General features: G+C 46.4%; 1 protein-coding gene across 2 annotated transcripts; it reads right to left on the bottom strand.

Moving 5' to 3' along the window:
• Nucleotides 1–612: 612 nt before the first annotated feature.
• Nucleotides 613–12,750, bottom strand: Fam20a (FAM20A golgi associated secretory pathway pseudokinase). Of its 2 annotated transcripts, XM_090349850.1 has the most exons (10): nucleotides 12,569–12,750; nucleotides 12,091–12,141; nucleotides 10,180–10,258; nucleotides 6,094–6,186; nucleotides 5,331–5,446; nucleotides 4,674–4,854; nucleotides 3,667–3,776; nucleotides 2,872–2,953; nucleotides 2,441–2,500; nucleotides 615–1,214 (listed from the first exon to the last, which is right to left on the bottom strand). In XM_090349850.1, the coding sequence occupies exons 1-10, from the start codon at nucleotides 12,741–12,743 to the stop codon at nucleotides 956–958; spliced, it is 1,206 nt and encodes a 401-aa protein (XP_090205976.1). In that variant the 5' UTR covers nucleotides 12,744–12,750; the 3' UTR covers nucleotides 615–955. The 2 variants fall into 2 exon arrangements, with proteins under 2 accessions (XP_090205977.1, XP_090205976.1); XM_090349851.1 differs by lacking the exon at nucleotides 2,441–2,500 and having other exon boundaries at nucleotides 613–1,214.
• Nucleotides 12,751–14,431: the final 1,681 nt, after the last annotated feature.

Below are 14,431 nucleotides of genomic sequence, written 5' to 3'. Positions count from 1 at the left end.
ATTTTTACCAGTGCCATGGTTTAAACACAGGGCTTTGCATTTGCTCTTCTTGCTTGGCTGGCACTTGGTCACTGGTGCCATGCCTACAACTTGTCTTTTTGCTGTCTAATTGGAGATAGACTCCCTAAAGACTTTTCTGCCAAGAATGCTTTGCACTGTGAGCCACTGGCACCCAGCCCCTAAATCCCTGTCTTATATCTGCCTTTTGTGAGAGTATTTGAGAAGTTACCACAGGACTTGTTACATTCAGGTCTAACCAATGGAAAGTCAGCAGACTGGGTAAAAGCCTGCTTTGAACCAGTTTGACCATTTGCCAATGACTAAGTTAGAGTAAGATATGCAAGATGCTTTACTTGTAGTTACAAGAAATCTGGATGCCTGGTGCTGGTGTCCATGCTTGCAATCCTAGCTTACTCAGGAGGCTGATGAGATCCGAGGATTCATTTTTGACGCCAGCCAGGGCAGGAAGGTGCCTGTAAGGCTCTTACCTCCAATTAACCACCAGAAAACAAGAAGTGGAGTATGGCTGAAATAGTAGAGCACTAGCCTTGAGCAAAAAGATCTCAGGGACAGTGCCAGGCCTTGAGTTCAAACCCATGACCAAACAAAAAACAGAAGGATCTGGAGAGGAACATATCTAACTGATGTCCTTTTATTGGACTTGGTACAGTCAAAACAGTCCTGGTTACAGGGTTTCCAGATCTTCCAGGCCTAGCCCCTGTGCAGATTTCTCAGTGTGCTCAGAAGATGGATCTGTGGCCTTGAAGGAGCCCCGTGGTGGTCTATTGAAACAGTGGCCTTTGTCTGAGAGTCAGGACAGAGCTCAGTGGATCCCATTTGCTGTTTCAGATATGTCTGCCTCCTCTGCCCCAGCTCTGTGAGGAAGCTGCCATCTGCACAGGTGTATCCCCTGTTGGCTCAGGTGTGTGTTGAAATCCACCCTTGCAGTCATTCATTAGCTTGTCAGATTAACCTGGCCTGAGACTGGCTGTGAGGCTGGGCCATGGGCTATGACCCTGTGCTCCCCGTGGGCCTCTATGCAGCTCTCCACAGTCTGGAGGACAATTTGGAGTCTGCGGTCCAGGGCCAGGAGGTGTGGTTCTGTGAGGACTGGACTGAGCTGGTCTTCTAGAAGTGACTCCCGCATCACATCACTGAGTCTATAATCAGCCTGGGCCAACAACTGCAGGTGCAGAAAGGTTTTCTTTTTTATCCTGAAAAGGCAGAGGAACCAAGTAAGCAGATGCAGGGAATGCAGTGTCTCACTTTGCTCTTTAGAATTCTTTTTTTGAGTGGGTCATGGGGCTTGAACCCTGGACCTGGGCACTGTCCCTGAGCTCTTCAGCTCAAGGCTTACCGCCCTACCCTTGAGCCACAGCCCCACTTCCCCTCTTTAGAATTCTTAAGGCCTTCTTTTACAGCATCACATGCTAAGTAAGAATCATATGAAAAGGGAATGCCCTTTTGGCTGAGCTGTGGGATTTGTAGTCGTAGTTTTCACACCACCTATAATGATGCCTGACCATGTACACTTGCTCTGGGATGGGTCAAGGATCAAACCCGAATTGACACATCAATTGGGAAAAGCTTCCAGTAGGCAAAATGGTGGAAGCTCACATGATTCTCCAGGGCCAGCACTCAACGTCATTGCATGCTAACTAGAGTCTGCATGCTAATCTAGAGTCTGTCAGACTCTACCATTGTGATTATGGTCGGGTTTGCTTTCTTTGTGTGGAGGAATCCAACTTGGATGCAAGTGTAAGTGGCTTGTCTTGACTTTTGCTTGAGTACGTACTGCCCATCCTGCTCTGGAGGAGAGGAAGGAAGCAAGAAGGGAGACATATTTAACCAAATGTACTAATGCATTTCTAATTGGCTTTGGATACTGGAGCTGAGCAAGTGGACAATTTCACAGCCTGGCTCAATGCTGGAGAGCTATGGAAGTAGCTCAGGTGTTTCCAGGAAAAAGTGGCCAAGGCAAATGTCAGGCTAACATAGAATTAGGGGATTTCAGTCAGGATTTTGTTAAGGTGATGATCAAATAGTCACTTTTTAAAAGCTTATTGAGCTGTGGCTCAAATGGTAGAGTTCTACCCTTGATCAAGAAGGCTAGTTCCCAGACCCTGAGTTCAAGTCTCTCGGTACACACACACCCTCAAATGAGTAGAGAAGTCTGATTAATAATATCAAAGACCTTCAGACTGGAAGTGGGGTGATGACCTGAGTTAAGTGGGTTAAAGATGAACGTGGGGGATCAAAAGGTTTAAAAGATGAGCTTCAGATTTCTTTTACAATTATAGGATGAGCAAGTGCGATGGTGTTAGGAAAGGCGGTGGCAGTAGCCATGGCTCACCCAACGTCCTAGATCAGTTTGGAGCTTGACTGCAAGTGGGATGCAATGACCCGCCTGCCCTTATTAACCCACTGCACAAACACTCACATGCAGCACTGGGAGAGAGGCGAGAGGATGGAGATTTCATCATGGGAATGGCGTCCAAACCTGGGAGAAGGAAGAGGCTTTAGCCAGCAGCATCTTTCTCACTCCCCTGGTGCTTGCTCTTTTCTCTACTTCCAAGTCTTTTGACTCAGTGGTTTGGGGTTAGAATTCTGGTGACGGGGTCCACTGCTTCTAGCCCCTTCTCAGTCTGGTCACAGAAACAAAAGGAAGCAATCCTTCAACTATGGAAGGTCAGCCAGCCACTGAAGTCAGGCCTTGTTCTTTGCCTCCGGATAGTAAAAAATTCTGGGTTATTTCAATGTTGCTCACTAGGGGACACCAGAGATTCTCCTCCTGTAAGGCTAGAGGAGAACTGGTATTGTTTAGTGGGCCCCTGATTTCCTTTGACAGCTGACAAAGGGACTGACACTTACCCTCTGGCATTGTCGAGGTGAATAAGGAACCCGTCCTCTCCAAATTTGGTGAACATCTCATAGTGGTGGCGGTCCATGTTTCCTGTAGAGGACAGGAGGAAGGATCAGAGGCAGGACCTGTGGACCAGAGATCCAGGGAATGGAGGCCTATGAACTGTCCAGAGATAGAGGTGTGAACCTGGGTCACAGCTGGCATTTCAAGGCTTTCACTAAGTACCTGACTTGGGATTCTAATGGACTATAGTGAACCTTCATAACCTTGCATCTTAATGCGGGTCTTTGTTGGCACAGATGCCCTCAGAATTCACGCAGTCACACATTACTTCCTGCAGGGGGTGAAGATGAACCCCGTGTGCCTGGTTCTAAGGAGGTGTGTAGCAGCTACCTTTTGGGTGCCTCTCCAGGTTCCTGTGGCACCCGAGCATGGATGGCCTGGTTTTACAGGGCCTTGCCTTTGGCCCCAGGCCTACTTTGTGCTTATTGTACATCCTCAGCTTTCTACTTTACTGAGTGCAGGGAACGTGGAACGCAAATGTGATCCCCACTCAGGCTTTCTGGCAGGCTGGTGCACCTACCTGACCAGTGAGGCTCCCCCTCAAGTTTCCCTAGTTCTTGTCAGAGAGTGTTGTTGTGTTTTTCTGGGCCTCAGCCACTCCTGAGGCCATGGGAGGGTCAGGGTTGTGCAGTCCCCAGGAACCAGATGGTGACTTATTTCTTGCCAAGGTCACAGGGACCCCAGCCACAACATCTCATCCCAAGCTAGGAGCTTGGAGAGTGGGGGGAGTGGGGACCTACCTATCAAGAAGTCGAAGATGGCCATGTCAATGACATTGAGAAGCCGATTGCTGCTGTTGTAAGGGTAGATCTGTTTGACTGTGTCACAGTAAAGGGGGTTGATCTCCCACCTGAGGATGAGAAAGAAGTCCTGGGGCTGGAAAAGCCAAGATGTCAAGGTACTAGGGACTCTTCCCCTCCCACCCCCGCCCAATTCCCATGTCCCTGGGACCTGCCCTGGGCTGGGGGTAGCTGCTCAGGAGGCCAGGTACCTCTAAGCAGCACCTTGGGCAAGGATTCATGGGAGCTGGAGTCCATGTGGTTGAGAAGGTTCTGATTTCATTTCAGTACTCAGTGCTGGGAACTTAGCAGATAGCTGAGCATATGTCCAAGGGAGGACCAGTGACAGACAGGAACCTTGACACCTGACTTTCCTGTGTCTCCTCTGTGTTCCTCTCACTAGGCCTCTTCCAGCTGTCCTACATTGCTCATAAACTCCCAACCCTGTGCATTTCTGTTATGTGCACCCCAGATCCCTCAGCCTTCACAGAGTCCTTTAGGATCTGTCATGTCCTCCAGAAATTCCTCCCCTCTCACCCCATCAGTAATGCAGGACCTATTCACGCTCACACTGAATACCTGCTGTATGACTAGAAGTTTCTATGGATATAGCTAGGAGATTCTCAGCTTCAAGGGTCTTACTTGGGGCAGTCAGTACTCCTTACACAGTTCCTTGGTGTGTTCCTCTGTTACAGAATTAGCACTATTTTCATTTACCCAACTAGACCAATGAGCTCCCGAGATGGGGGAGGCTGTGGCTCTATTCCCCAGCAACTAGTAAGTTCTTCATGACTGTACATATGTGTATGTGTGCAAAAGAAAGGGAGAGAACAGATTCAGGCTGCTGGTCCCAGGATCACTATGAAATGGGACAGAGAAAGATGGAGGCAACCTTTGGGGTCTGACTCTATTCAAGAACTAGACTGCAGGACCATGGATAAGACACTGTGGACAGAGGCCCAACTCACTCCTCTTTTCCTGCCAGCGTATAGGAGCGGATCCAAGGATTGGGCACAGACAGCCTGGGGGCCAGGTTGAGGGATGGCAGATAGGCAGAGAGGGAGCCCTCCAGTAAGTGTGGGTTCCCACAGACCGCGTATTCCGTCTTGCACATGTACGGACACTTGGCGAAGAAGCACACGTTGTTGGCTGGAAGATGAAGGATGACAAGAGCAATATGTCTGTAGGATTAACTTTGAACCCCCAGTTTGGAAAAAGGCAGAAGAAGCATTGCCATTTTTTTCCCTTTGTAGGAGTGCTTGTGAATGCTACTCAATAGAGCATCCTGGGTACCAATTTTTAAATGACCTGGACCAGGAAGAATATAGGACTCCATCTGTAACCATCCATGTTATTAGAATCGTTGTCACCTCAAAGGGATAGCCTCTGCTCCCAGAGAAGCCAGCCCTGCAGGCTTAGGGCCCATACAAGCTAGTCAGCATCTTACACACGACTTTTGGCCATCCATAGTTCATCATGTGTTAGGATCAAAGAGATCCGGCAGGACTGTCTGACAATATCTTCCTATCCTCCAAACGCATGAGCCGGAGTCAGAAAACTGCACACACTGCCCTACCTCATAGAAAGACTCAAGATTCAGAATATGGCTCTGGTCAGTACTCTACCTGGAGAGACAAAGAAAACACTTTGCAAGATTTCATTCTTGGTGACCTCTAGGATATCCTTGGTGACATTCACTAGTCTCCCAACTGTTGGTGGCACCCGCCGGAAGTCCAGAATCCTGAAAGAGAGATCGTCCTGCTTGGATCTAAGGGGTGGCCTGAAAGTAAGGATTCATCCTGTACCCAAGCCAGCACACAGTCAATGTCCCTATAGTGTGGCTGATCAGGCCCAGGCCAAATTCTGGTCTGATGGGATGGAGAAAGGTCCTTACTGCACTGAGACTCTCTACCATCCGTGGTGTGTTTTTGGTTAGTGTTTTTCAGAGTTGAATGGGCATAGGGGTTTCAGGGAATCTTGTTCAAATGCTGGTTCTGACTCTGGGTATAGGGGAGGCTGCGGTTCTGTTTCTAGGTTGGTGCCACAGTGCCAGTGCACAGACCACCCTGAGTAACTTTGGCTATCCAATGGGAGCAGCCTGGGAGGTTAAGGTCAATGGGACTGGCAATCTTTTCATTTCTAAATGAGGAAATCAGAACAAATATATGACTGTCATGCCCAAGACAGCCCCAGAAGCAATATGGCGGGGCTGAGTTGGAAATGTTGGGTTTGAAGGCACCACACTGAGGTATGAAAATGATTTTAAAAAAAAATGCCAGAAGGAAAAAAATTCTGGGAGTTCTCCCTCCCCCACCCATTCCCATATATCTTCCCCTTGCCAGGGCTTAGCATTTATAGTCAAGGTCAATTCCAGAGGGCCAGACCTACCTGTCCAGGTGAAAAGCTGCAATCTCAGCGTTGTGTCTCTGAAAGTCAATGAAATAGAAGAAGTCTGGGGGCGTCTCCTCATCTCGCTGCTGTCTGGAAGGAAGGAAGGAATCAAGGCCCAGATTCAGCCTTCAGTGGTGAATCTGAGAGCAAAGGGGAGAGGACTGAGCATGTGTTCCTGCTTTGCATAGGTGCTTGAACAGTAGAAGGACCAAGCAGGAATAGCCGGAGACTCCCTGGGATAGGAGGAGATGAGGAAAAGCAGAAGTCATAGGTGCTTCACTGGACTGGTCCCATAGGTGTAGTCAAGGCCAAGATTCCTACTAAAAATTTTTTTTTTCAGTCATGGGGCTTGAACTCTGGGCCTGGGCATTGTCCCTGAGCTCTTCAGCTCAAGGCTACCACCCTCCTCCTTGGGCCACAGTGCCACTTCCAGTTTTCTAGTGGTTAATTGGAGATAAGAGTCTCAGGGACTTTAGTGGCTGGACTGGCTTTGAATCATGATCCTCAGATCTCAGCCTCAGATCTCAGCCTCCTGAGTAGCTATAATGCAGGCATCCTTCAGAGGTAAATACAAATATCTGGCAAAACTAGTGGAAAGGTAGACCAGATGCCCATGGATGAAGAAAGAAAGATGGAATTAGAAATTTAATAATGAAAAGTGTTATGGATAAAGTTTAAAGGACTGAGATAAAACTCTCTGGGTAAATGTCTGGTGTTTCGGGTGCTTGCTTATGAGAAACATGTGAGATCATTCCTTCAGAGAAATTCTGATGCATCCTAAGAATGGGTCTGGCCAAAAGGCTGAGAAAAGTTGACATGGAAGCCACTAATCTATACTCATCTTCATATCACTAATGAATTATTGAAGAGCATCGGCCTGCCTGGAGAGTGTGAATCTCAGGAAAATGCCTGCTACCTAGTGTTGAGGAACAGCCTCCAGCCTCCAGATTGACTTTGACTCCATGCTACACGAAAGAATGCTGATTCTTGAATAAACTTTTCCCCCTTTGCTGCCAGTCCTAGGGCTTGAACTCAGAGCCTGGACACTGTCTTTTTGAGATTTTTTTGCTCAAGGCTAGTGCTCTACCACTTGAGCCATAGCTCCACTTCTGGCTTTTTTTTTTTTTGGCCAGTCCTGGGCTTGAGCTCAGGGCCTGAGCACTGTCCTTGGACTTTTCTCAAGGCTAGAGCTTTACCACTTGAGCCTCAGCACCATTTCTGGCTTTTTTCTATGTATATGGTACTGAGGAATCGAACCCGGGTCTTCATGCATGCTAGGCAAGCACTCTACCACTAGGCCAAATTCCCAGCCCGACATCTTCACTTTTATATGTGGCCTGCAATCGATTTTAAATGTTTTTATTTTACAGCAACATTTCTCATATGTTGGTGCAGGTATGTGCTGTGGTACATAAAAACATCACCCAGATGTTTGGCCTGTACATTACCCAAAGATAATTTTCTGTTTTTTGTCTGATTAGGGACAAACGCTTCTCACCATTTTTTTTTTTTTTTGCCAGTCCTGGGCTTAAGCTCAGGGCCTGAGCACTGTCCTTGGATTTTTCTCAAGGCTAGAACTCTACCACTTGAGCCTCAGCACCACTTCTGGCTTTTTCTAAGTATGTGGTACCAAGGAATTGAACCCAGGTCTTCGTGCCTGCTAGGCAAGCACTCTACCACTAGGCCAAACTCCCTGCCCCTCACCTAATTTTTTTAAAGTACCTAATCTGGAGCTTGAACACAGGGCTTGAACACTGTCCCTTAGCTTTTGATACAGGGCTACTTGAGCCACGGTACCACTTCCAGCTGTTTTTTTTTTTTTTTTTTCCTCTGTTGCTTCTGTTATCAGAGAGTTGATATACAGAAAGGTTACAGTTACAGGAATCAAGTAATGAGTATAATTCTTTTTATGTTCCTTTACCTCCCTGGAAATCTTCACATTGTAAAAAGTAGTTTTTCCTTACTGATACCCAAAAAGTGAAATGGAACTCATCTACTTTCTATTAGGGTCTGCTTTTTAAAAATAAGAGCTTTGTGAGGCCTTTGCTCTCAGAACACCACTTGTGGACCTGCAGGTTTGTGTTGGATTTGCAGGTTTATCATGATGCTTATGCTTCTTGGGCATGTATGCTGTTTCCATAGAAACCTTCCTTATGTTGCCTCCTTCTGACCATCCTTCTCTGGACATTGAGTGGGTGTGGCTAACGGTGACAAGGACTTAAAACTTGCACCAACTAAAGTCCTGCTGGTAGCTCTGGTGTTCAGGTGAGTGAATTGCGGTCTGTCACATGCTCTGGTGGGACTCACACTAATAGCCATGTGTGCTCCCTGAGGGCACCACAATGACTTGGGGATGCTGAGGCAGAAGGATCCCTGGACTCCAGGAGTTGGATGTCAACCTGGGTAAGGTAAGGTAGCAAATAACATCAGTGTGATTGATTGGTTTTAGTATGACACATGCCTGAAAAATGGGATGCCTCTTAAAATTATCCCTAGGAAAAGAAATTTTTCTATATTCCAGTTCTTGCATAGCTTCTCAGATTTCTTTGTTTAGTTGAGAGAGTGTCATTAACCAGAAATGATGTCGTATGCATTGGCTTTTTGTTTCATGATGCAGCTGCTTTAAATGGCTGGTGGTGGTGGTGATGGGAGAGTAGGGAAAGAATTTAGTATTGGTTTATTGACCTCAAATTTGAATTTAGTGATGATGATTGTCAAAGATTTTTGGCAAGTAGAAAGGTGGGAGGGTAAGGGGGGGAGAGGAAGAGAGTGAAGGGAAGGGAGAAGGAGAGAGAAAGCAGTAGGAAGAGGAAGTGGTGGAAGGAGAGAGTGGAGTACTTCTAAGTTTTTATAAATATAAGCAGAGACTCAGTGTTTCCAAAGCATCTCAAATTATATGTTTAAGCTAAGAAAAGAACTTTTTTGATTTCCCTGTAGGAACCATGGGAAATCTCCTTATATAGCAAACTTCAGGTTGCTTGGGCTATAGATGGTCCCGCAGGGAGGGTCCCGAGAACCCAAGTTGAGCAGACTCTGGGAGAATGGGATTTGCGTATCAAAGTTGTTTACAACTCCCCAAGGGAATGTGACATTGAGAAATCTGCAAACCCTTCCTTAAGGGAATGTTTGTCCCCCAGTTTAGGATCTGAGGCTCTTTATTCAGGGCTCATTTCACTAGGGTCAGCATTAGCTCCAGTGATGAAGCCACTCTAGCTGAAGGGAAGGAATCTAAATGAGGCTAAGGGACTCCACTGGAAGGTAGCACATGGTGGAGGAAACCATGACTAGGTAAATAGGAACCTTTCTTTCTGAGGGTCTGTATCAGGTAGCTCTCTTGTTGCTGTGACAGAATGCCAAACATAGACAACTTCAAGAGAGGGGTGGGGAGCATTTATTTTTGGCTCACAGCTTCAGAGATTGCATCTGTAATCCTTGCCTGTGCTGATTCTGGGCCCCTGATGAGAATACCATGGCTCAAGAGCTTGTAGAAGAGGAGGTGTTTTACCTCATGGCAGACAGGAAGCAGAGTGGGAGATAGGAAGGGGCCAGGGCAAGATTCACCCTTCAGAAACATGTCCCCCGTGACCTACTTCCTCTGACCCGGCCCCACCTTCCCCAGCATCCCACAGAGCCAAGTTCAGATTTTGAATGTGCCAGTGTATCGAATTGTTCTGGAAATATCCTTACTGAGACACCCTGAGATGTGCTTTACTCATCTCCTAGGTATCTCTTGATCCAATCAAACTTACAATTAAGATAATTAGCACCAGGCCATTCTCTCTTATGTCAGCCACAGGAGATTCACTCGACTAGCTTAAGGTAGCAGAGCCTTTCTTGAGGGGGTTCTTACTTGTTTGTAAACCCTGGGTGGGTGGAGGAGGAGAAGCCCATATAGGTTGTTATGAATAGAACAGAAATTAATGTTTTTAATTATTACCAAAGTAGTTACATATTTGGGGACAGGTTGTCCAAATAGCATTGATGGGTATGAAAATGTCAGGACATCACATGTCACTTGTATTACCTTTTGATTGACACTTCATCCGCCATATTGGGTGTGGCAACAAGGCTCACCTCACTTACCTCATGGGTTTGAACATGGCCTTCCCAAAGTCTGAGAACCTCAGCACCAGTTTCAGGTGGACTCCACTGGGTTTCACGACTGGAAAGGATATAAAAGGAAGAAAGCTCACAGCCAGGCTCTCTGATCATCCCAAAAACCCAGCCCCATTTTTTTAGTTACTAAGACCTTAACATCTAGATTCGATTTCCATTGTCTGCAAAGTAAACTCCAGGATCAAGCTGTGGAACGTGGACCCGGCCGCTCAAAACAAGTCATCTAGTGCCAATGCAGAAAGAGGGAAAACAGCACAGGGCCCCCCAGAGGAATGCTAGAAAACTCCAAAGAATGTTGTTCTTGGAAGGAAGAGCCTTTCCTCTTTATGCTTCATCTGTGGCTTTGTAGATTCCATTCACTCTGTATTAGATGGGTTTTATATTTCTGTTGGAGATTCTATATCTGTGCTATGACTACTAGGGTTTGGAAAATTTGTATACCTGAGAAAAAGTGATGCTTTCCTTTTCTCTCCTTCTCTCTTCTCCCTTCCTCCTTCCTACCCTCCAAACAAAGCCTGGACTTGCACATGCTAGGCATAGATTCCACCACTGAGCTCTTATTTCCCTCCCTCCCTCGTCCCACTCTGACAAAATTTTACTTGTAGTTAAAGCTATCCTCAAACTGATCTTCCTGTATCCACTCCTCACCACCAAGTGCTGGGATTATAGTCATGTACCACCACCCTCAGTGGGTGCTGCTGCTTTAAATTTGGTTTCTTGGGCACCTCATTTCCTCCACTCAATCCCAGCCCTTCTGTAAGTCCTGCAGAGGTCACCATAATATATCACTAACTCCATGTTCTTGAAAGTGGCAAGTGGCTGGAGTTTATATGTCTTTAATACAGCATGTTTCATGTAGATTTTCCTTGTTTGTTTGGAAAACATGATTTTGCTATGTAGCCCAGGCTGGCCTTGAACTCTTAATCCTCTGGCTTCTACGTCCTTGTGTAGGAATAATAGGAGTACACTATCACTCACACGTGAAAGTTTTTGCCATGTGTTCACACATTTCAATAAATAGACAAGGCAATTCATCGTTGGAGGTAGCCTGGAGGCTTCCACACTGACAATGAAGTGGTTCCCAGGACCCCCAGAGGAGCCCCCACCACTCCTGCTCCCAATTTTATGATTCTATCCAGGTAAATAATGAATCTCCCCCGTGGCTGCATTGGAATCATTGGAGCATTTCTGAAATACTGAGTTGGGTCTCCTTCTCTGCAAGTGAACCCAATGCCATGGAGGTGGAAGGCAGGCAGCAGCTGTTTTGACAACTCCCCGGATAGGTTGGGTGCCAGAGCTGACGCCTATAATCCTAATGACTCAAAGTAGCTGTTATATGAGGATCACGGTTCAGAGCCAGCCTGGGCTATGAGAAGTCTGTGAGAATTTTATTTTCATTTTAGCTACCAAAAAATGGAAAGGGGCTCAAGTGGTAAAGCAGCAGATTTGAACAAAAAAGCTCAGGGACAGTGCCCAAAACCTGAGTTCAAGCTCTCCAGGTGATTTGAATACATTGTCTGTGTCAGGCGGGACGGTCCCTGCACAGTTGCTTCTGCATCTTCAATTCCTACTCCATTCTCTTGAGGGATCTTGTTAGCATTCAAACTCTGACTCAGAAAATGGGAGTGGAGATTCTGCACTTCTAACAAGCTTCCTGGTAATGGTGCTGGTAACACTCTTCCTCGTCCACATTTTGATTTGCCAGAGTTCCGCCTCTGTGTGTGTGTGTGTGCGCGTGCGCGTGCGCGTGTGTGTGTGTGTGTGTGTGTGTGTGTGTGTAGTGATGAGTTCTCATACATTAGGCAGGAGGAGCCACTCCCCCAGTCATGTAACTGTGACAGGGCGGGGCCTGAGTGCAGGCAGAGTCCAGTCACTTACTCTGTGTACAGTCGCAAGCCCCCAGCAAGGCTTTCTCGTCCTGAGTATAATCTGCAAAGGAGAAGAAGGGCTGTGAGAACTTCCCATCATGCTTCTGGGAGAGCCAATCACTGGAGGATCCACAAAGGGACAATGCTGAGGCCCTGAGCTCAAGTCCAGTACTGACACACACACACACAAAATAGTGCCCATAATGTCCACACTGTGAGACCATTTTAGAACAAAGCTCATGGCCTGGCTCAAAGGTAGCACTTAGTAAATGATAGCAATCACCTTTCTTTAGGTGTGCAGAATCTCCTCATTCTTCTGTGGTGGGATTTGATGAGATTAAGTTTACAAGACCTCGTTCAAAAGAAGACTGCTTTCTTATTACCCTGTCTACCAGGTGTTTGTGGCCACCACCCCCATCCTGGCCCGTGATGGCCTAAGGCCTCCCTGGTAGACGATCTGTGCGCTGCGCCTGAGCCCTGAACCTTACCAGCGCTGATGGTGGGGAAGTGCCTCATGTCATGCAGGAGCTTGCTGACCACAGGACTGGACCGGGAGTATAGCCCATGACGGTTAATCCCCAGGTGGAACTGAACCCAGCTGGCTTCAGGTCGGAGCTGTAGTGGAGGGTCCAGGGAGGTGAGGTTAAACTGTTCTCTGTACATCCTGTGTCGCCTGAAAGAACCGAGAGAGGGAGGTTATTTGAAATGGAATAAAAACAAGAATGGATGCACAGACAGGTGAACAACTTGTCTCAGTACTTCATTCATTCATTCATTCATCAAGCATATGGAACATCTGATACAACACGTTTTGTGCTGTGTTCATGACACTATAGATAGAAAACACAGTGGTGCCACTGTTTATAGTTGTTAGAATCCAATCTGGAGGGCAAGGGATGTGTTTATAAAATAATTAAGCCAGACAGAGGAATCTACTTCTAAATATTGACATGCTGGGGGTTCCTGCTTCCGTGTGTACATTCTAGAGACATCCAAGTGTTCAATCTATCATGATATGCTCATCTTAAGAGAACCATGTAACACACAGTGCTCTGAACAGCTATTTGTTTTTGATACTTTAGAAAAGGTAAGAAGATTTCTCTTGGAAATGACTATACTAGGGCTTGAACTCAGGGCCTAGGCAGTTATTCCTTTGCACTGACCCTTGGCTTTTTTATTCAAGGCTAGCATTCTACCATTTGAACCAAGGCCTTACTTCTGGCTTTTCGGTGGTTAATTGAAGGTAAGAGTGTCATGGACTTTTCTGCCTGGACTGGCTTTGAACCACAATTCTCAGATCTTTGCCTCCTGGGTAGCTATGATTACTGGGTAAGCCACCAGTGACTGGCCTTCAATGGGATCTTAAGCATGTACCACTACACCCAGAATTTATTGATTGAGATATGTTCTCAGTAATGTTGTTTTACCTTGGCTGACCTCAGACTATAACCATCTCCAAGCCAAACTCACTTTGCCAGGTTCTGTTTTTCACACATGTGCGCACGTGTGTGTGTGTGTGTGTGTGTGTGTGTGTGTGTGTGTGTGTGTGTGTGTGTTCTTTAAATTAACTTTTAATTGGTTAAGTAGAGGAGCCAAGAACAATCCTTTACTTGTTGCAGACATTTTGCTTGAGTGTTCTTTGCTTCTGGGTTGGCTGTCAACAGGGAGATGCTGAAGTAGGCTTGGATATGTAACTTCAAATCAGTCGTGAATGGAGAAGGTTTTGCTTTCCAATTCCTGATTTTCCTGCCTCAGACTCCTGAGTGCTGGGGTAACAGAAATGCATCACAACCATATCCCTTAACCAAGCAAAACCACTTCCTTTATCTCTTGATGAGAAAGCAAATGTGATCATCCTGTAGAGTTACTCTTTTTCAATCCCTCAATCTTTTTTCTGGGGCAGTTTCCAAGACCTCAATTCATTTCTAACATCTGTCTTCACCTTCATAAATCCTTCCAGCACCAGTCCCAATCCCCTCCACTCAAAAGCAAGACCTTTCCTTTGACTCTCCCAAACGAAGAATAAATGTTATAAATGCAAAACATGGAATCTGTGTTTCGTGACTGATCGTAGTGACACAGTTTGACCCCGGTTGGAATGGGGTCAGACAAGAACTACTTAGGAATGCAAACACAAAAATGGAGGCAGGGTTGTGTTGCCAAGACCAGCTCTGCCTTTTAGCTGTGGGATGACATGGAGGATGGAAGATGGACTAGATTTTGTTGCTCTATGGCAGAATCCCGTGGGCCTCCAACTGCTGCCAAAATGTACATTGCTTCCTACAGTTGGCAAATTTATCTTAAGTTTGGCAGCTTGGTTTACATAGCAAAACTCTTTCCAACTCTCACTA

The sequence above is a fragment of the Megascapheus bottae genome, chromosome 17, assembly GCF_031878675.1.
Source record: "Megascapheus bottae isolate mThoBot1 chromosome 17, mThoBot2.hap1, whole genome shotgun sequence".
Classification (NCBI taxonomy): domain Eukaryota; kingdom Metazoa; phylum Chordata; class Mammalia; order Rodentia; family Geomyidae; genus Megascapheus; species Megascapheus bottae.
This window is presented reverse-complemented; position numbering and strand designations above follow the sequence as displayed.

What these genes read in the sequence shown, in the direction of transcription:
- Fam20a (XM_090349850.1), bottom strand. Translation starts at nt 12,743, where the DNA reads ATGTACAGAGAACAGTTTAACCTCACCTCCCTGGACCCTCCACTACAG. An exon ending in CTTCCCCACCATCAGCGCTG is followed by an intron (nt 12,142 to 12,568) that starts GTAAGGTTCAGG and finishes TCTCCTTTGCAG; the next exon opens with ATTATACTCAGGACGAGAAA. An exon ending in GCAGCTTTTCACCTGGACAG is followed by an intron (nt 5,447 to 6,093) that starts GTAGGTCTGGCC and finishes TCTCTCTTTCAG; the next exon opens with GATTCTGGACTTCCGGCGGG.